The sequence below is a fragment of the Rhinoraja longicauda genome, chromosome 7 (genome assembly GCF_053455715.1).
Source record: "Rhinoraja longicauda isolate Sanriku21f chromosome 7, sRhiLon1.1, whole genome shotgun sequence".
Taxonomy (NCBI): Eukaryota; Metazoa; Chordata; class Chondrichthyes; order Rajiformes; family Arhynchobatidae; genus Rhinoraja; species Rhinoraja longicauda.
In genome coordinates this window covers 70348080-70369574 of record NC_135959.1, presented here as the reverse complement: position 1 = coordinate 70369574, position 21495 = coordinate 70348080, and the positions used below count along the sequence as shown (strand labels likewise).

At 42.7% G+C, this 21495-nt stretch overlaps 1 protein-coding gene across 1 annotated transcript in view; it reads left to right on the top strand.

Annotated features, from left to right (window-relative positions):
• The window catches only part of LOC144595591 (short transient receptor potential channel 6-like), a 104690-nt gene extending 99255 nt beyond the window's left edge, over window positions 1–5435 (top strand). Inside the window, exons 11-12 of the mRNA XM_078403157.1 lie at window positions 3096–3171; window positions 5218–5435. Of these exons, the coding sequence (XP_078259283.1) occupies window positions 3096–3171; window positions 5218–5342 (201 nt within the window). The 3' untranslated portion in view covers window positions 5343–5435. The remainder of the gene's footprint in view (window positions 1–3095; window positions 3172–5217) is intronic.
• Window positions 5436–21495: the final 16060 nt, after the last annotated feature.

The following is a 21495-nucleotide window of genomic DNA, read 5'->3' as shown; positions in this document are numbered from 1 at the left end:
TTTACCAACGGGACACAACGGTATAACACAATTTTCTATAATGCTAGGTTGCTTAGGAACACAACTGCCACGTCATAGCAGAACTATCTGCAAGTTCTTCGCTGCCTCGTGCGATGATACGACATACCACAAGGTACACAAAAACCTGAAATTAAAAGTGAGAAAGAAAAGAAAAAGACAAGCGACTGTTGGCTGGCTGCCTTGTACAGCTGGCTTTCCCAGAATGGCGGGATTGTCGTATGTTGAAAGACTGGAGCGACTAGGCCTGTATACACTGGAATTTAGAAGGATGAGAGGGGTCCTTATTGAAACATATAAGATTATTAAGGGATTGGACACGCTAGAGGCAAGAAACATGTTCCCAATGTCGGGGGAGTCCAGAACCAGGGGCCACAGTTTAAGAATAAGGGGTAGGCCATTTAGAACGGAGATGAGGCAAAACTTTTTCACTCGAAGTGTTGTAAATCTGTGAATTCTCTGCCTCAGAAGGCAGTGGAGGCCAATTCTCTGGGTGCTTTCAAGAGAGAGTTAGATAGAGCTCTTAATGATAGCGGAGTCGGGGGGTATGGGGTGAGGGCAGGAATGGGATACTGATTGTGGATAGCATGTGTTCTGGTGGCCCCGAGCTCCGGAGATGGCATGGCTGTGTACTTCTATTAGATGATGATCTGTGAGAAGTCTGTATAACCTTGCTGCAAAAGCGAACATGCTAGGTTAGCGTGATCTGTCGTATAATTGGGTAACCAGATAGAAAGTGGGTTTACTTCAAAGTGAGAATTGAAAAATAAATGAAAAAGACAGCAGATCTTTCTCAATTTAATGATTTGAGAACACCTTTTGACTGTGCAAAACTATAATGTAATTAATTTCAAAGTCTTTTCAAACCTACAGTACTTGTAGTTAGATCAGACTTTCGTGAAAGTTTTCCCAGAGCTCTTCCCTTTTGTTCTCTTTGAAACTCTTGCCTATAAGTTGGATCTCAGCTGTTTGTGGAGTGATAAACTAATGTGTTTTGTATTTGGGCACCTTCAGCCCACATGCTAACGTCATGAAATTGGTCAAACATTACTAAGCAGCGTATTACCTGAATGGTGGCCAATTAGGAAAAGGGGAGATGCAACGACCTGGGTGTCATGGTGCACCAGTCATTGAAAGCAAGCGTGCAGGTGCAGCAGGCAGTGAAGAAAGTGAATGGTATGTTAGCATTCATCGCAAGAGGATTTGAGTATAGGAGCAGGGAGGTTCTGCTGCAGTTGTACAGGGCCTTGGTGAGACCGCACCTGGAGAATTGCGTACAGTTTTGGTCTCCTAATCTGAGGAAGGACATTCTGGGCTTGGAGGGAGTACAGAGAAGGTTCACCAGATTGATCCCTGGGATGGCAGAACTTTCATATGAAGAAAGACTGGATAGACTAGGCTTATACTCGCTGGAATTTAGAAGACTGAGGGGGGATCTTATAGAAACATAAAATTCTTAAGGGGTTGGAGAGGCTAGATGCGGGAAGATTGTTCCTGATGTTGGGGAAGTCCAGAACCAGGGGTCACAGCTTAAGGATAAGGGGGAAGTCTTTTAGGACTGAGATGAGAAAACATTTCTTCACACAGAGAGTGGTGAGTCTGTGGAATTCTCTGCCACAGAAGGTAGTTGAGGCCAGTTCATTGGCTATATTTAAGAGGGAGTTAGATGTGGCCCTTGTGGCTAAAGGGATCAGGGGGTATGGAGAGAAGGCAGGTACAGGTTACTGAGCTGGATGATCAGCCATGATCATATTGAATGGCGGTGCAGGCTCGAAGGGCCGAATGGCCTACTCCTGCACCTATTTTCTATGTTTCTATGTTTCTAAGCTGGTTTACCCCTAGTCACACGCACTAGACTGGGACCAGCGCCCCCAGTGGGACCAAACTAAATTGGATGCAGCTTCTGACAATTGATTCCATCAATCTGAGAAGGGTGTCAATCCTTGAAGGGCCACATCCTACCACAACGACATAAACTAGGAACACTATGGGGCAGAGAATGATGAGAGGGGATAATCTTTCCAATCTTTCTGATATATGCGTGGTGTCGCACTAGTCAACCTGAGGAGTATTTCCAGCAAAAAGACTAGTTCCACCAAGATGCAGGACCGAACGCCACAGGAGATCCTGCTTCTTCCCTGTGGCTTTCAAACTTACAACTCCTTTCCCTTCTGTCCTGGGGTAGACTGAGACTGACTCCCCCTCCCCTAACCCACCCCCTCCCCAATCTTTGCACATCCCCAATCCTTTCCACCCGTCACTTTAATTTCACGTTCCATGTATTTTGTGTTGTAAAGGCTGTTGGCAGATCAATTTCCCTCCTGGAATAAATAAAGTTCTGTCGTATCGTCTCATTATTGATATGGCCTCGTGTACATCAGCGAGACTGTGCGTAGACTCGACGACAGTTTCACCGAACACTTGGGCATGCTCAGCCAAGGCCTACGGGATCTCTTTGTTGCTAAGTATTTCCCCACTCCCAGACTGACCTTTCTGTCCGGACCTCCTCCAATTGCCAGACTGAGGCCATTCACAAACTAGGCGCACAGCACCTCTTAATAATGCGCTTGGGTGGCTTACAACCAACCCTTTCTTCGTCTCTCTCCCCTGTGCTCCACCTGCACTCACACCTATTTCTCCCCTCTTACCATCTACATTCCTTTCTCTGGCTTCACAATCCGCAACTCTCCAATTGTTTTGTCTTATACCTCTGACTGGCTTTTGTCCAAACATCTACCTATCAAAAGCTTCACCCATCTGTATCCACCTATCAATTGCCAGGCTTTGATTTGCCCCTCCTCTCTTCCAGCTTTCTTCCATTCCTCCCCACACCACAATTAGTCTGAAGAAGAGCTCCGACCTGAAACGTTAGCTATCCATGTTCTTCAGAGATTCTGCCTGACCTGCTGAGTTACTCCAGCACTTTGTCTTATTTAGAATCTGGTTACAGATGTGAATCAATGAACTAATGGAATGACCTGCTGGATTTTAGTTCTATGCTCTGACATTGCTCTATGTAGTACATGCCAGTTGTTGTGGGCCCAGTAACAGTCTTCCTATTTCTTTCTTACCTGCAGAAAATAATGAAGCGTCTTATAAAGAGATACGTACTAAAAGCACAAATGGATAGGGAGAAAGATGATGTCAATGAAGGTAGGTCAAAGGCACAACCATGAAATGGGGATCGTCAATAAACTTGATATTTTTTATGTGGACTACAATTCTGATCAACTTGGCAATGAAGTCTTCCCAATTTTCCGTTCTGCAAAAATGCAACTTATAACATTTCAGGTTTCATCAAATTGAACAGAGAACATAGAACAGTACAGCACAGGAACAGGCCTAATGGCCATGTAGACTGTGCTGAACAAGATGGCAAGTTGAAGGTATCACAAAATGCTGGAGTAACTCAGCAGGTCAGGCAGCATCTGGGAGAGAGGGAATGGGTGACGTTTCGGGTCGAGACCCTTCTTCGGACTGATGGCAGTCCATCTCCTCTGCCTGCATGTGATCCATATCCTTCCATTCCCTGCATATCCACATGCCTAACTAAAAGCCTCTTCAATGCCAGGATTGTAGCTGGTTCCACCACCTCCCCTGGGAGTGCACAATGATGTTTCTTAACATTTTTGAACAACAAAAGCGTTCAGAATGATAACCAACCCAAGAGGTTACAATGTAGCCCATGATCTGTTAGATTGTTCCTAAAACAAACCACTACATTTTGTTAATCTGAGTAACATTTGACATTTTGTCCCTTTTAACTTGGTTTCCCATTAAATCATGAGTGTTGGTGGAACATGAATTTCTCATCTGGTAAAATGGAACAGATTAAATTTATCCACAACAAAAATTGGGATGTGGAGGATGGAATGATAATTTGCATGGGTAAATTCCAGTGTCATTTAATGTGTGGGTGTGGGACTCAATAGAACCTGGGGGACACCTTTTTTTACACAAAGGGTGGTGGGTATATGGAATGAGCTGCTGGAGGAGGTAGTTGAGGCAGGTAGTATCACAATGTTCAAAAATACGTTTGGTCATGTATGTTTAGAGGGATATGGTCCAAATGCACGCAGATGGGATTTGCGCAGATGGGGTGTGTTGGTCAGTGTGGGCAAGTTGGGCTGAAGGGCCTGTTTCCACATGGTACGATTCTATGACTAATTCTTAAATAACTTGTTCATATATTCATTAGATATATTTTAAGGCATTTATAGATCCCTCCGTGAAAGATCAAGCCATGTTTCCACTCTCTTGATAGTCAATGGCACTGTTGAACAATCTCAGGTCAAGTGCAGGATAAGCAGATGAAGACTTAGAAGCAGACCTGGAAGTGTCACCAGTCCCATGTATCCCTGTTTCTGCCATCCTTACTGGTTATGGCCACATGTTTTAGAGGTGATGCCAAACATTAGCTTGGCTCATTACTGCCGGACACCTTGCAAATGGTACACACTGCCGTCATGGTGGCGAAGGGAGCAAATGCTGAGACTAGTTGATGCCATGTCAGTCTAACACAGTGCTTTGTCCTTAATTGTGCCGAGCTTCCTAAGTGCTGTTGCAGCTGGTTCAATCTAGGGGAGTAGAGTGATTTTTTACCTGCATCAAATGGAATGATAACTGACTTGGGTGTATGTTATGCCAATTTTTAAAAAATCCTGTTTTCCAAATTTCATCACAAAGTGTATAAATTCAAGCAACATTTTAAACAGAATTACTTAATGCAACAAATTTGATACGAGAAAGCTCCTTCAGAAAAAAAATTGTTAAGGGAATAGCAGACAATATAAATACCATTCTTCATGTTGATATCACTTTTGGGAGGGGGATAATTCAGGGGTGCTAGACTTTTAATTTTATGGTATCTACAGTGCCAAAAGAACAAAGAAGTAAAATAATTAATAGATTAGTCTAAAGGGTATAGTCAAACAGATTGTATATGATTGCAATGTTTTGTATTTTATTTTACCAGAGTACAGTTAGTTTTTTGAACAATTTTTTTTATCAATCTGTAGTTTCATGAACTGGATTGCATGTTTGTGAATTTTAGTCCTAAACAGAGATTATTTTTCCTCAATAAAGCAATATCTTGTGTTCTTGTTATTGTAATTCCGAGCCTTCTTTACAAGATAATTCTGTTCCACGGCTTCTCTTTATCTCTGTGGTATAATCATTTGTTTGCTTGTTATTTTCAAGGTGAACTCAAGGAAATCAAACAAGATATTTCAAGTCTCCGATATGAACTGCTTGAAGAAAAGTCTCAAAACACAGATGATTTTGCTGATTTGATCAGACAGCTTGGAGAAAAATTGGGAGCCTAATGCTTCAACAAAGCAAACAATTATCTGGTTACGTTATCTTAAGCAGTGCTTCACCAAACCAACAACAATATTTGACTTTGCATCTTAATTTCAATAGTGCCAAATGTAATTTAGATTTGAATATTTCAAGAGGAATTAAATGCTTAGTCACAGCAGTAGTTATGCAATAATTTGTACAATAATCAAAGTTTTTACTATTGTATTGGAAAATATTACCTGACTGACGAATACACTCCTCAGTATTAAATTTTTTATAAATCAATGGAAATGTGTCTAAATTATGTTTTCTTTACAATAAAAAGGAGCTTTTTTTATGTTCATAAGTTTTTAGAACAGAATGAGGTCATTTGGCCCATCAAGTCTATTAAGCCATTCAATCCTTGCTGATCTAGCTTTCCCTCTCAACCCCATTCTCCTGCCTTCTCCCCATAACCCCCCTGACACCCGTCCTAATCAAAAATCTATCAATCTCCACTTTAAAAATATCTATTGACTTGGCCGCCACAGCCATCTGTGACAATGAATTCCACAGACTCACCTCCTCTGACCAAACAATATCCTCCTCACCTCCTTCCTAAAGGTACATCCTTTTATTGTGAGGCTCTGGCCTCTAGTCCTAAACTCTCCCACTACTGGAAACATCCTCTCCACATCCACTCCAGACCTTTCACTATTTCAATACCTGAAGCTAGAAGGTCTTGCATCTTCTCTGTACTAACCTCAGCTCTGAAGTACAAATGATATTCTGCTGTTCCCACTCATTTGCTGGGAGATTAATACCCAAAGTGCTTTGGAACTAGTGTAATGAAGCAGCAAATTCAAATCATGATGTCTTCTAGCCACGTACTGGCTGATGTATTGAGAGGGTGGGGGGAGAGAATGTTGGAAAAAAACAATGCATGGGTGACTTTTTACAATTCTGTTTACATCTTCTCTGTAATGGTTCTGGTTTGCATACAAGGCCACAGATTGCCAACTCTTGGACTCCTCAGTTTTGTACAGAATGCTCCCATGCGCTATGTCCAATTGAGAGGCTAGTTAACAGCTGACGAGAGAGCCATTGAACAGCACAAGGATTTATCTTTGTAAATGGTGGAGCCGCCAGTTTATAACTTGAAGTTTAGTTCAGAGATAGAGCGCGGAAACAGCCCACCGAGTCGACGCCGACCAATGATCTCCGCACATTAAATCAATCCTACATGCACTAGGGAGAATTTACATTTATAACAAGCCAATTAACCTACATACCTGTACCTCTTTGGAGTGTGGGAGGAAACGGAAGATCTCGGAGAAAACCCACGTGATCACGGGGAGAACGTACAAACTCGTACAGACAGCACCCGTAGTCGGGATCGAACCCGGGTCTCCGGCGCTGCAAGGGCTGTAAGGCAGCAACTCTACCGCTGCGCCAACATGCCGCCCCGTTCTGCCTTGTTATTAAGTAACTTCATGGAGTGAGCTCAGGATTTTGCAAGAGCTCTCTTTCATCTGGTTGTAAGTTTATGATCACTGGTGTAGGAACTAAAAAGAGTGCATTACTCCTTGTGGTAAATCTTGAGCTTGAATGTCGGTGTAAACTGAAATGATGGCAAAGTGGGAGCTTATTTGCAACCTCTGCTACTATTTCAAGGGCTGACATCAAGAAATCTCGTCTCAATCTTCCACTGTTTTTACAACCATGATGGAAAGCCCTGAAGAATAATCTTTCAGAGTAGATATTAGCATTAAATATCAGGTTATGGGCAATCTATACTTATTTTATGGCTTAACTGTGATGAATGCAGAGCACGAATGTATGAAGGAAGGAAACATGATTAAATATCTCCAGCTTCTCCGTATTTAGCTTTGCACCCGAACTTGCTCAACATTTCACGCTCTAATTGGCTTAATTTTGAAAAAGATTCTGTGAAGAGGGAAGAAATGAATCCCCCCCCCCCCCCAAAAAAAATCTTACATTTCCTTTCCTGTCTAAGCACAGTCTACGATTCGGCTTTAACCCATTCCGAATGGGCCACAGAGGAGCCTTTATGCAGCATGGATTAGAGAAGATCACATAACCACTGAGAAGATTAAACTTCCTGGCATCCAGCAGTTGGACGAGAGAGCAATCCTACATAAAGTGGAAGGTAATTTACAGACTGAAAATTAGGGACATGTTGATTATCCGCTGCTGGGAAATGGAAGGAGTACTATACACCTCACATTGTTAATGCTTTTCATCTGCTTCAAAATAATGGAGTTCAAATGTCTCAGAAGTAGTTACCGAGCTCATCTCATTTCATCGAATCCTTCCCCCAAGGCTGGTCTGATCCTTTTGAAACCGTGCCAACAAAAGCCGATAAGAGGCAGCACTGATTGCTGAGTAATAGATTTGAGAAAAGAGCAGAAATATTAAAGACATTCTCAACCGAATATTTCCACATTTTACAGAGGAGAAAGGGGATACATTTCCTTCCTCTTGGAAGTAGTTATGTTTTAAGGAAGCGCGTAATTAGGGAGGGGGTGGTGACTCCATTTTTATTGTGGCTCGTTGGTCATTCAAAGCAATGACTCGGGGTTTAGTAAATGGAGGTACTGTGGGGAATATGGATAGGTGAGGTTTCAGGTTGAGACCTTGAACAAGACCCTGAAGAACCCCTTAAATCGATACATTAACAAGCATGGCCCCTATGATCTAAATCAAAGCTGAAATCAAACAGAAAATGCTAGGAATCTGCTTGGGCCTCTATCTTCAGGTGCAGGAATCGGGGTGGCACGGTCACACTGCAGTAGAGTTGCTGCCATACAGCGCCAGAGGCCCGGGTTTGATCCAGACTACGGGCGTTACGTGTACAGAGTTTGTATGTTTGTCCTGTGACCCGTGGGTTTTCTCCAGGTGCTTCACTTCCCTGCCAAAGACGTAGAGATTTGAAGGTTAATTAGCTTTGGTAAAATTGTAAAACCGTTCTTAGTGCACAGGACAGTGCTAGTGAACGGGAATTGTTGGTTGGCATGGCGCCAGTGGGCCAAAGGGCTTGTTTCCGTGCTATATCTCTAAACTAAACTAAACTAAACTAAATTGTTCCTTGCACTTATTATACATATTTATAACTCAATGTACTTATTGCATGTTTTTTTCTAAATATCATATATGCTTCTGTAGTGGGTCACTATGATTTTCACCATCAGCCAGGCTCTCTGGGTTTGTGTCATTTGCTTCCATGCCCATGACAAGATAACTCATCTATATACTAAAACTCTCGTTTGTTATCTTGTTTGTGACTGAACTTCAGCCAAAACGCTACACGATAGCGCGACAATTTTAGGCCCACCTTACTCACCATAATGCAAGTAGTTTTATTGAAATCAGTGTTATATTTTTAAAGTTATTCACATTTTTAAGTTTAAAAGGAGGGGAGGAGGAGGGGGGGGGGGGGGAGGGGGGAGTGGGGGAGAAGGGAGAGGGGAGGGGGAGGTTGAGGAGAGAGGGGATGGGGAGGGCAGGGTGCTGCACCAATGCAGGAGAGGTTTGGGCCCAACAGGTCCACTTGGTCTAGTATGTATTAAAGGTCATAATTGTCCTAAAACTAATCTCAAGTAATATTGCTATTGCTTTTGGTAAAATAACTGTAAACAGTTAATCTCTGTTTCAAGTCAAGTCAAGTCAATTTTATTTGTATAGCACATTTAAAAACAACCCACGTTGACCAAAGTGCTGTACATCTGATTAGGTTCCAATGGTAAAAAAATGAAACATACAGTAGCACGCAAACAGTTCACAGCGCTTCCTCAATGAGCCTCAAACGCTAGGGAGTAGAAATAGGTTTTGAGCCTGGACTTAAAGAAGTCGATGGAGGGGGCAGTTCTGATGGGGAGAGGGATGCTGTTCCACAGTCTAGGAGCTGCAACCGCAAAAGCGCGGTCACCCCTGAGCTTAAGCCTAGACCGCGGGATAGTGAGTAGCCCCAAGTCGGCCGACCTGAGGGACCTGGAGTTAGAGAGGGGGGTTAGAAGATTTTTGATGTAGGGGGGGGGGAGTGTCCATTTAGGGCTTTATACGTGAATAGGAGGAGCTTGAAGTTGATTCTGTACCATACAGGGAGCCAGTGGAGAGAGGCCAGAATCGGGGTGATGTGGTCCCTTTTATGGGTACCTGTCAGGAGTCTCGCTGCGGCGTTTTGGACCAGTTGCAGGCGGGACAGGGAAGATTGGCTGATCCCAGTGTATAGGGAGTTGCAGTAGTCTAGGCGGGAGGAAATGAAAGCGTGAATGATTTTTTCTGTGTCGTCAAATTGGAGGAAAGGTTTGATTTTAGCTATGGTTCGAAGTTGGAAGAAGCTGGCTTTTACCACAGCGTTGACTTGCTTATCAAATTTTAATGCAGAGTCAAATATCATGCCGAGGTTTTTGACATGTGGTTTGACTAGGCAGGATAGACTTCCAAGACTGCCTGTTATCAATTTGATGGAGTCGGGGGGGCCGAATAGGATGACCTCAGACTTGCTCTCATTTAATTGGAAGAAGTTCTGTGCTATCCAACATTTTATGTCCTCAAGGCAGTGTGAGAGGCTGTTTAAATTTGACTGGTTGTTGGGTTTCAGGGGGAGGTAAAGCTGAGTGTCATCGGCATAGCAGTGGAAATAAATGCCGTGCCTTTGAATGATTTGGCCAAGGGGGAGCATGTATAGAGAGAAGAGAATGGGGCCTAGGATGGAGCCTTGTGGAACTCCGCAGGAGAGGCTAGCTGGAGCAGAGGAATAACTGCCTATGTTGATGGCGAAACTCCTATCTTTGAGGTACGAAGCGAACCAGCTCAGGGCAGTGCCATCAATGCCAACTGCGTACCGGAGACGGTCAATAAGGATGGTGTGGTCCACTGTATCGAACGCTGCGCTGAGATCGAGAAGGAGCAGGATTGCACAGTCGCCGGTGTCGATGGCGAGAAGCAGGTCGTTGTGTACCTTCAACAAGGCAGACTCTGTGCTGTGGTGGGCTCTGAAACCTGACTGGAAACTTTCCAGGATGGTGTTTTGGTGCAGGTAGGGCACTAATTGGTTTAGAATTGCCTTTTCAAGGACTTTTGACAGGAATGGCCGTTTGGAAATGGGTCTGTAGTTGCTAGGCAAGGTGGGGTCTAGGTTAGGTTTTTTCAGTAGGGGCTGGACCACCGCGTGCTTGAAACTGGTTGGAACAGTGCCAGCGGCCAGAGAACTGTTGATAATAGAGAGGATGCTGGGACCGGCTATTGCAATGACATCCTTCAGAAGGGCAGTGGGGGCAGGATCAAGGGGGCAGGTTGCAGGTTTCATAGCGGAGACAAGCTTTGCAAGGGAGGATAGAGTGACGGGTTGGAAGCAGTCCAATTTAGATGAACAGACTAGTTTCCTACATTTTCATTATTTTACCTTCCATTGAACATGCACATTAACTTTTATTGACAAAAGCCGTGTAGACCTTGCAATATGCCTGTTCAAAATCAATACAGATGACATTCACTGCATTTCCTCTAATCAATACACCTTATTATTTTGTCAATGAACTCAATTAAGTTTGCCAAAATTTATCTGCATTTCAATATTCTGCCTCTTTAATGAATTGCTGTCTTTCTGGGACAATATTAATTTTATCCTGTTTTATAATCTCAGGAACTTACTGATCTAGAGTCACTTTTTTTATTACCCTATTCAATTTTGGTTATCAATGTTAAATTCCTTCATCTATTCTACCATCCAAGTGATTTTCATATGTTGGAAATTATGGTCAAATTCTCACATATTTTATAAATCAGCATATCAAATTATATCAGGATATCAAATTATAAATATAAATATAATTGTGAAATATTATGTCAGGCTATTGCTTGGCTTTTCTTCGGGCCAATTCTCCAAACTGGAGCATCCTTCCAGTAGATTGGTGAGGAAGGTGCTAGTGAATGGACTGCGATTTTTGGAACTAAGTGGTAATCTAATTCTCTTCTTGTGCTTATTCATCATTACTGTTATAATTTTCCACAGGAAATGTTAGCTGATCTGAATGTAGACTTTTCTGATCCTTCACAAGATCAGTGTCTCTTTTATGCTGTCAATTTACCTAAGCTTTTATTTAATATTTTTACCTTTTTATTTGTGAATTATTTTACTACACCTCTTGTAGGCGTTCCTCATGGTCAACGATAACTTCATGATTCCTATTTTTTATATTTGCCTTTTAAACTAAACCTTCAGTTTAATTTACCAAAACATTTTTTTTTGTACAGAAGGGAAAAGTATTTTAGTGATGCTTAATCTTAATATCAAACAATTCTACAGTATTGAAGTCAAGCATTGTGCCTGAGTCTGGTCCTTGAAAGAAATCTACTCCCTTCTCTAATAATTGTAATGTACTTCTTTTCAAACATGTATTGAATTCCCTTTTGAAAAATGCGTCAGTATCTCCTTCCAATCCCTCCTTAGAAACTTCTCTCCATTTCACTGCGTTACAAATTCTCATCTCCATTTACCCCACTCCCACCTCACCCTACCCTCCCAATAACTTGGTTCTTTTTTTCCAATTCCCTTAAATCTGTTCTCTCTGGTTACAATCTCTCTGTTTGGGAGAAAGTTTCCATTGCTGAAATATCTCAGAATTTTGGATAATAAAAGCCAAAAGTGCTGGCATCAATCAGCAGGTCAAGCAGCATCACTGGAAAGAGAAACAGTTTATGTTTCAGGTCGAAGACCCTTTATTAGAACTTTACAAGAGAAAAATTCTTTACTTTCTTTAAGAACATTTTATTTATTTCCTTTAGCTTTTTCTACCTGAATCAGAACTTCGATTTGCCTGCATACAGCACCCAAATGTTGTTTCCATTTCTTCTGCACGTTCCACAAGGTACTGACCTCTTATTACGTGGTGGCCAGAAATAGATGCCATGACACAGAAGAAATCTAAATAATGATCTCTAATTTAATGAAGGTATTTATTCACAAAATGATGGAGTAACTCAGCAGGTCGGGCAGCATCTCAGGAGAGAAGGAATGGGTGACGTTTCGGGTCGAGACCCTTCTTCAGACTGATGTCAGGGGGGCGGGACAAAGGAAGGTGTGATGTCATGAGAGGTAGAGTAATAGAGGGGAGATACATTTCTTCCCGGTGGATGCAACAAGGACTACAAACCATCATGGCTGCCAGCAAAAGACTACAAAACCCATAGTCAGCAGGGCTGCCTGCCCTGCTGACACTGATTGCTGCTGACACTGATTGCTGCTGACACTGATTGCTGCTGACACTGATTGCTGCTGATTGCTGCTGACACTGATTGCTGCCCAGCTGAACCAAATGAGCTGATTGCCTCAGTGAGAGAGCTAAAACGGAGGGACAACGACTGGAGCAGAGAGAAGCAGTGTTTGAGTTATATTTTGTACGAAGGCAGCAAGCTACAGTTTTGATTTAACTACCTGTTTTGGTTTTGTGTACCTGTCTGCAAACAATTAAGTTTACCTGTTTTTGGAAAAGACTAAATATATGGAATTTAAGTTTGAAAACAAGAACGTTTCTGTTTTCATTTCCGGCACCCACACCTCCCAACCTTCAAGAGAAAAGCTCCCGACCTCTCAAGACATCACAAAGGATATAGGTGGAGACAGGAAGATGGAGGGAGAGAGATCTGGGAAGGAGGAGGGGAAGAGAGGGACAGAGGAACTATCTAAAGTTGGAGAAGTCGATGTTCATACCACTGGGCTGCAAGCTGCCCGCGCGAAATATGAGGTGCTGTTCCTCCAATTTCCGGTAGGCCTCACTATGGCACTGGAGGAGGCCCATGACAGAATGGTCAGACTGGGAATGGGAGGGGGAGTTGAAGTGCTCGGCCACCGGGAGATCAGTTTGCTCAATGCGGACCGAGCGCAGGGGTTGAGCGAAGCGATCGCCGAGGCCGCGCTTGTTTTTTGCCGATGTAAATAAGTTGACATCTAGAGCAGCGGATGCAATAGATGAGGTTGGAGGAGGTGCAGGTGAACCTTTGTCTCACCTGGAAAGACTGTTTGGGTCCTTGGATGGAGTTGAGGGGGAGGTAAAGGGACAGGTAATTTAATGCACATTTTCTTTTGTCCTTTATACCTCTATTTAAAGAGTCTAAATATTCCATTTATCAATGTTATTAAGTTGCCCAGTCTTGTCCATGTGATATCCCTCTGTGCCTGTAACGTCTATCCATTGGTATCATTTGGTTTACACTGAGTTTCTCATTCTTTCTTTGAAATTACCCAAGTACCTTAGTTGAAAACGTTGAAGCTGGTTAGGTGGATAGTTAACAGGGGTGTGCTGTAAATATTGAAATATTGATTTTTAAAGTTGCACCTCAATTCATAACATAAATTTACAATATAAATTTTAGCTGGGAATCTGTCGTATAGTAATTGAAAAAAAGGGAACTATAGAAACACGGATAAAGCTTCTGTTATCCAACTCAAACAGCCTTCCTTTTCATCCAGTTTTTTGGTTCCATAATTTCAGACATTTCAGAATGGTTATTAGACAATAGACAATAGGTGCAGGAGGAGGCCATTCGGCCCTTCGAGCCAGCACCGCCTTTCAATGTGATCATGGCTGATCATTCTCAATCAGTACCCCGTTCCTGCCTTCTCCCCATACCCACTGACTCCGCTATCCTTAAGAGCTCTATCTAGCTCTCTCTTGAATGCATTCAGAGAATTGGCCTCCACTGCCTTCTGAGGCAGAGAATTCCACAGATTCACAACTCTCTGACTGAAATTTTTTTTCCTCATCTTCGTTCTAAATGGCCTACCCCTTATTCTTAAACTGTGGCCCCTTGTTCTGGACTCCCCCAACATTGGGAACATGTTTTCTGCCTCTAACGTGTCCAATCCCTTAATAATCTTATACGTTTCGATAAGATCTCCTCTCATCCTTCTAAATTCCAGTGTATACAAGTCTATTACTCTAAAAGCAGATCTCCATGAGGTGGCATTGGACAGACCAGTGCTAGTTTACAACAGTCACAATTCTGCAGCCCATCACGCGAGTTCCAAAACTTTGGTCATCAATGGCTGACGGGGGGATTGAGAAATGTGGCTCTACCTCCTTTACTAATTTTGGAATTGCCCTAGATAAATGTCTCGGACATATAAATGCTAATATAGTTTTGAATTTACTGTGCAGAGAAACATATTAACCTGGATATTTTTTTCGGACTGGGTGGGCCGAAGGGCCTGTTTCCGCGCTGTATCCCTAAACTAAACTAAACCCATGCAATTGCAGACTAGTCAAGTCAAGTCAAGTCAATTTTATTTGTATAGCACATTTAAAAACAACCCACGTTGACCGAAGTGCTGTACATCTGATTAGGTTCCAATAGAAAAAAAAAATGAAAACATACTCATGGTAAACTGGTTCTTATTATGGATTGGCAGGAAGTAATTTTATCGAAAGAAGAGATATGGATGAGAAAGAAAACGGAAAGAAACACTTATAAATTTCAAAGTTTGGCGTCTACAGATGTATTCCCATTTAATTATACCAGCCAGCCTTTATGTAAAATGCAATAGCTCCAATCTACCACACAGAGGCAAAAGCTGCACATAAATTCACCATTACAGATTTACTGATTTGATGTGTTACCCTTCATTACTTTTAAGTACAATAAATAAAACTAAGATTTAAAGAAATGGCAGCTCAAATTATGCCATTCTTTAGAAACGATGAGCTGTGTAACATCTAGTTTTCTACCATGCCGTCCGACTGCTGAATGTCATTGTAATGGCTATGCTTAGAGTATGAATATTATGTCTGAATGTTTCCTTTGTTTGATTCTCTGGCTCAAGAGTCAAGAGTGTTTAATTGTCATATGTACCGACAATGGAACAATGAAATTCCTACCTGCGGCAGCATAACACAGCCTACAAACACAATACTCACAGATAACATATAATAAACAAAAAAAATCGAATAAATGAATGACCTGAATACTAGTGCAAATAGCCCAAAGTCCTTTGTGCAACCAATGCAGTCCACAGTTCATAGTTTAGTTAGTATTTAGTTGTATTCAAGAGCATGGTGATTGTTGGGAAGAACAATAGACAATAGGTGCAGGAGGAGGCCATTTGGCCCTTCGAACCAGCACCGCCATTCAATGTGATCATGGCTGATCATTCTCAATCAGTACCCCCGTTCCTGCCTTCTCCCCATACCCCCTGACTCTGCTATCCTTAAGAGCTCTATCTAGCTCTCTCTTGAATGCATTCAGAGAACTGGCCTCCACTGCCTTCTGAAGCAGTTCTTGAACCTGGAGGTCACAGTTTGCACACTCTTCCACCATCTTCCCGATGGTAGGAGTGAAATAAGAGCATGGCCAAGGTGGTGTGGGCCTGGTGATGGTGACTCCTCCTTTAGATCCCTTCAATGAAGGGGAGGTCAATGCCCGTGATGGGCCAGGTGGTGTCCACCACATTTTGTCATCTCCTTTGTTCCTGGGCTGCTGAACCAGCCATGATGCAACCAGTCAATATGTGCTCCACGGTACACCTGAGGATATTTGTTGACCTGCTGAATCTCCTCAATCTTCTGTGGAAGTAGATGTGGTGATGTGCTCTCTTTATGATTGCGTCAATGTGGTGGGCCCAGGATAGATCTTCAGAGAGAAACACACCCAGGATTTGAACCTGATCTGTGAATTGGGAGTGAGATTGTACGATCATATCAATAAGACTAGCACAATCCAACATAGCTAGATCAAAGGAGGGAGATTGATAATCACATGGTATGGTGCCAGAACAGCAACCTTGCTCTCAATGCTTTCAAGAGAGAGCTAGATAGAGCTCTTAATGATAGCGGAGTCAAGGGATTTGGGAGAAGGCAGGAACGGGGTACTGATTGTGCATGATCAGCCATGATCACAATGAATGGCAGTGCTGGCTCGAAGGGCCGAATGGCCTACTCCTGCACCTATTGTCTATTGTCTATAATGTCAGCAAGACTAAGGAGCTGATTGTTGACTTCAGGGTACCCAAAGATCCACAAACCTGTTTTCATCAACGGGTCACTGATGAAGGATTTGAAGCTGTTGAATCTCTCCACCGACAACCCATATGATTGTACAATATCACTCCCTAATTCATACATTAGATACAACGAATGGTAGAATCTTCCAGTTTAAAAGGAGACCCTTTAGTCTGTTGTGGTTGTATCAGTTCTAACAACGAACTGGTTCAACTTAGTTCGGCACCCAGCATCTTTTAATTACACTGCAAATGTCCTCCATATGCACATCCAATTGACTTTTGAAGTTTACTAAAATGTCTAGTTCAAAATGCTTATCAGAGAGCGTGCTTTACTTGTTAACAGCTGATAAGATCTGTTGGTAACACACTTGTTTCCGAATTGGCGGAACATTGAACAGTGAGGGAGGAGGTGTGGGAACAGCTGTTACATCTGCGGTTGCGGGTGAAAGGACCTGGTAAGGGGATGGTCTGTGTGAAAAGGGATGTGTGAGTGAAGGAATTGTGGAGGGTGGGAGGGTTGTCCTGGAAGTGGAAAAGGTTGGGGATGGAAAGATGTGATTGGTAGTGAGATTATGTTGCAGGTAGCGAAAATGTCAGACAATTGTATGCTGGATGCAGAAGCTGGTGGGGTGAAAGGTAAGGACCAGGGGGACTTGCTATGGAGGGCGTGCAGCGTAGGTTCACTAGGTTAATTCCCGGAATGGCGGGACTGTCGTATGTTGAAAGGCTGGAGCGATTGGGCTTGTATACACTGGAATTTAGAAGGATGAGGGGGGATCTTATTGAAACATATAAGATAATTAGGGGATTGGACACATTAGAGGCAGGAAACATGTTCCCAATGTTGGGGGAGTCCAGAACAAGGGGCCACAGTTTAAGAATAAGGGGTAGGCCATTTAGAACGGAGATGAGGAAGAACTTTTTCAGTCAGAGAGTGGTGAAGGTGTGGAATTCTCTGCCTCAGAAGGCAGTGGAGGCCAGTTCGTTGGATGCTTTCAAGAGAGAGCTGGATAGAGCTCTTAAGGATAGCGGAGTGAGGGGGTATGGGGAGAAGGCAGGAACGGGGTACTGATTGAGAGTGATCAGCCATGATCGCATTGAATGGCGGTGCTGGCTCGACGGGCTGAATGGCCTACTCCTGCACCTATTGTCTATTGTCTATTGTGTATTGTCTATTGACTCTATCCTAGTTCCATCTGGAGTGAGGGGGAGATAGAGCAGAACAAACTGACACTGAGGAGGCATGGTTGAGGGATCCATCTACTACAACAGGGGGTAAACCACCTGAGAGAGAGGACATCTCTGGTTTACAGAGTGGAACTGGATGTCCTAATTGCAAATGCCTGTAGCATTTCCCCAAGTATTAAAGTACCTACAAATCAAACACATTATTTAATTAGCTGTAAAATCGTTTGGAATGTTGTGAAGTCACGTGCAAACTTTTTCATTCTCCTCATTTGTTCTCTGGTGTTATTGACAATTAATTTCTTAATTTGCTAATAAATTTAAATCTATATCTGAACAATGACACAGAAACGTTTGAGCATAGAAATTGAATCAATTTGTGCACATTATTCAGCAAATCGAGAAATTGGCCCAGACATGTGTGATTCAGCCTAGTGTGGCTGATTTTCATGTTGTGCACCTAATGACAAACAGATCACACATGTACCAAAATGAATGGGGTTTTTTTGTGTGAAAAGAGACCTTTGCTGTTTACTTAAGCAAAATCTTCCCTTTTATATAATACTAGACAAAGTAGACCCGTTGGGCCCAAACCTCTCCTGCATTGGTGCAGCACCCTGTCCTTCCCCCTCCCCTCTCTCCTCAACCCCCCCTCCCCTCTCCCTTCTCCCCCCTCCCCCCTCCCTCCTCCCTCCCCCCTCCCCCCTCCTCCCTCCCTTCTCCCCCCTCCCCCCTCCCTCCCCCCTCCCCCTCCCCCTTCCCTCCTCCATCCTCCATCCTCCCTCCCCCCTCCTCCTCCCCCTCCCCTCCTTTTAATCTTTAAAATGTGAATAACTTTAAAAATATAACACCGATTTCAATAAAACTACTTGTATTATCACTAAAGTGACAATGGTGAGTAAGGTGGGCCTAAAATTGTCACGCTATCGTGTACCGTTTTGGCTGAAGTTCAGTCACAAACAAGATAACAAACGAGAGTTTTAGGATATAGATTTTAAGTTTCTAGATGTTTTTCTATTACATCATATCTATCACTGACTATTTAAATTTCCCTTTTATATAATATTTTAAGTTTCTAGATGTTTTTCTATTACATCACATCTATCACTGACTTTTAAAATTAATTAGTCTGAAGATGCCTGAGGCTGTTCTGTCTCCATTTTCATACATAAAAATCACTAATTAACTTTTAGCACATGTAATAGTGTCTCTCATATCTCATTAATTCTCATTACATAAACTGATACAATCTATCTAGACCAATTGTTTTTTTTATTTCTGTTTGATCATTTAACAATGTTTCCGTCTTTCTGTCTTAAATGTCTCAATCTCTTTTTCTGATCTCCTTTTCTGATGTCATTCAAATTCATCATATTAGTTTCCCTGGCAAATTAATTATTTACCAAATTTGCCAGTTGATGCAAACTTATCACATCACTCCCTTCCCGTCACTTTCCCCAAAGTGACTTTTTATTTGTTATTTATCTACGGTGGAATATTTTACAATTCCTATTTTAATTATCCTTGCCAAGTGCTGTGCTTAGAAATTCCTGTGGTGTAATAGAATGATGTAGCTGTTTTGGGACAAATATTTGCTAGCTCAACAGTATGGTAGGGTTGGAGACAAGGGGTGCACAGTGTTGAAGAGGGCACCACTTGGATCAGTAACCCACCTGCAGTCATAGAAACATTGAAAATAGGTGCAGGAGTAGGCCATTTGGCCCTTCGAGCCAGCACTGCCATTCAATATGATCATGGCTGATCAATCAAAATCAGTGCCCTGTTCTTGCATTTTACCCATACCCCTTGATTCCGTTAGCTCTAAGAGCTATATCTAACTCTCTCTTGAATACATGGAAGAATACTTTAGTATAAGAAAATAACTGCAGATGCTGGTACAAATCGAAGGTATTTATTCACAAAATGCTGACTCAGCAGGTCAGGCAGCATCTCAGGAGAGAAGGAATGGGTGACGTTTTGGGTCGAGACCCTTCTTCTGAAGAAGGGTCTCGACCCGAAACGTCACCCATTCCTTCTCTCCTGAGATGCTGCCTGACCTGCTGAGTTACTCCAGCATTTTGTGGAAGATTACTTTGCTCAGTCATGGGGAAAACACCAGCAGCCTTCACTGCATGGTACGAGTGGTGGGAGGAAGTTTAGTTTAGAGATACAGCGTGGAAACAGACCCTTCGGTCCACCTAGTCCTCGCCGACCAGCAATCATCCTGTACGCTAACAGTACACTGCAAACAAGGGACAATTTCCAATTTTTACCAAAGCCAATTAACCTACAACCCTGTACGTCTTTGGAGGGAAGGGACCAGAGTGGAATTTGTGTGGTGGAGCATGTGGGAGGCTGTCGGTGGGTGGCGGGATTGGTTGGCAGATGCTGGGCATCCAATATCAGTGTAAAGAGTTGTAAATCAGTCAGAGAGTTGTAAATCTGTGGAATACTCTGCCTCAGAAGGCAGTGGAGGCCAATTCTCTGAAGGCATTCAAGAGAGAGCTAGATAGAGCTCTTAAGGATAGTGGAGTCAGGGGGTATGGGGAGAAGGCAGGAAGGGGGTACTGATTGAGAATGATCAGCCATGATCACATTGAATGATGGTGCTGGCTCGAAGGGCCGAATGCCTCCTCCTGCACCTATTGTCTATTGTCTATTGTAAAGGGGCCATGGATGCATTTAGGAGCCTAGCCATCAGTGCAATGTTGGGAATTTGAGGGGAGACGACATTGGGATTGGCATTCCGGCAGTTGGGATGCAGTTGAGATATATATTGCAGAGGGATGTTGGAAAATCAAGCAGTGCCGCGTGAAGGGTGTTCAGAGATATTGCAGGTCTTTCGGGAGTTAGGTTGGTAATGGTGAGGAAGGCCAGTTATATACCAGGGAGAGGAGTGTGTTGTAGATTGAGGGTCAGGGCTGGATTGTTGAGCAGGGAGTTGTGGAGGTTGGTGCTGTGGGGTGAAGTCATTTTAAGAGAAGTAGTAAGTCATTTATTTTTCTCGAAGTTCTCTGGTGCATCACTGGAGGATTAAACCAATCTGCCCCCCTGAAGTGCCTAATAGTAGTTGTTGTTGAGATAACATAGAATCATAGATTCATAGAGGAAACCCAATTCACCAAACCAGCCAAGATGCTCATTTAAGCTAGTTTCATTTGCTCACATTTATCATCATCATCATCATATATATACAGCCGGAAACAGGCCTTTTCGGCCCTCCAAGTCCGTGCCGCCCAGCGATCCCCGTACATTAACACTATCCTACACCCACTAGGGACAATTTTTACATTTACCCAGCCAATTAACCTACATACCTGTACGTCTTTGGAGTGTGGGAGGAAACCGAAGATCTCGGAGAAAACCCACGCAGGTCACGGGGAGAACGTACAAACTCCTTACAGTGCAGCACCCGTAGTCAGGATCGAACCTGAGTCTCCGGCGCTGCATTCGCTGTAAAGCAGCAACTCTACCCACATCCTGCAAAACACTTCCAATCCCAGTACCTGTCCAAATGTTATTTAAATGTTGTTATTTTTACCAGGTTATGCTTGTGAATATGTTTATGCCTTTTATGTCCAATTTGTAAGATTGAAAATGCAAAGGGAGGAGGAAAATAAACGGAAAACAAAAACACCAAAGTGTTCAGAAAAGGATTAATAAAAAGGGAAGAAAATGTGTTAAACAAAACTCTTGACAAAGCAATAGGTGAAATGGCATTTCTGCAGTTATCATAGAGTGCAGATAGACAATTGAGAGGTAAAGTCTCCTTGGAATGTGGGGCAGAACTGAAAGAAAAGCTCGAAGCCTGAACAAGTCAATTAGTGGATAAATGGTGTCTGAGAAATTATACTTTGATTTTCATTCATTATTAACTCAAGCCTTCGCGTTGTTTCATGATTTACTCAAGTATTTAATTTATTATTGAATAAAATTAGCTGATTAATTAATCAGGCCTCAGAAGATAAGATTAAAGTCAACTCAATAAAATA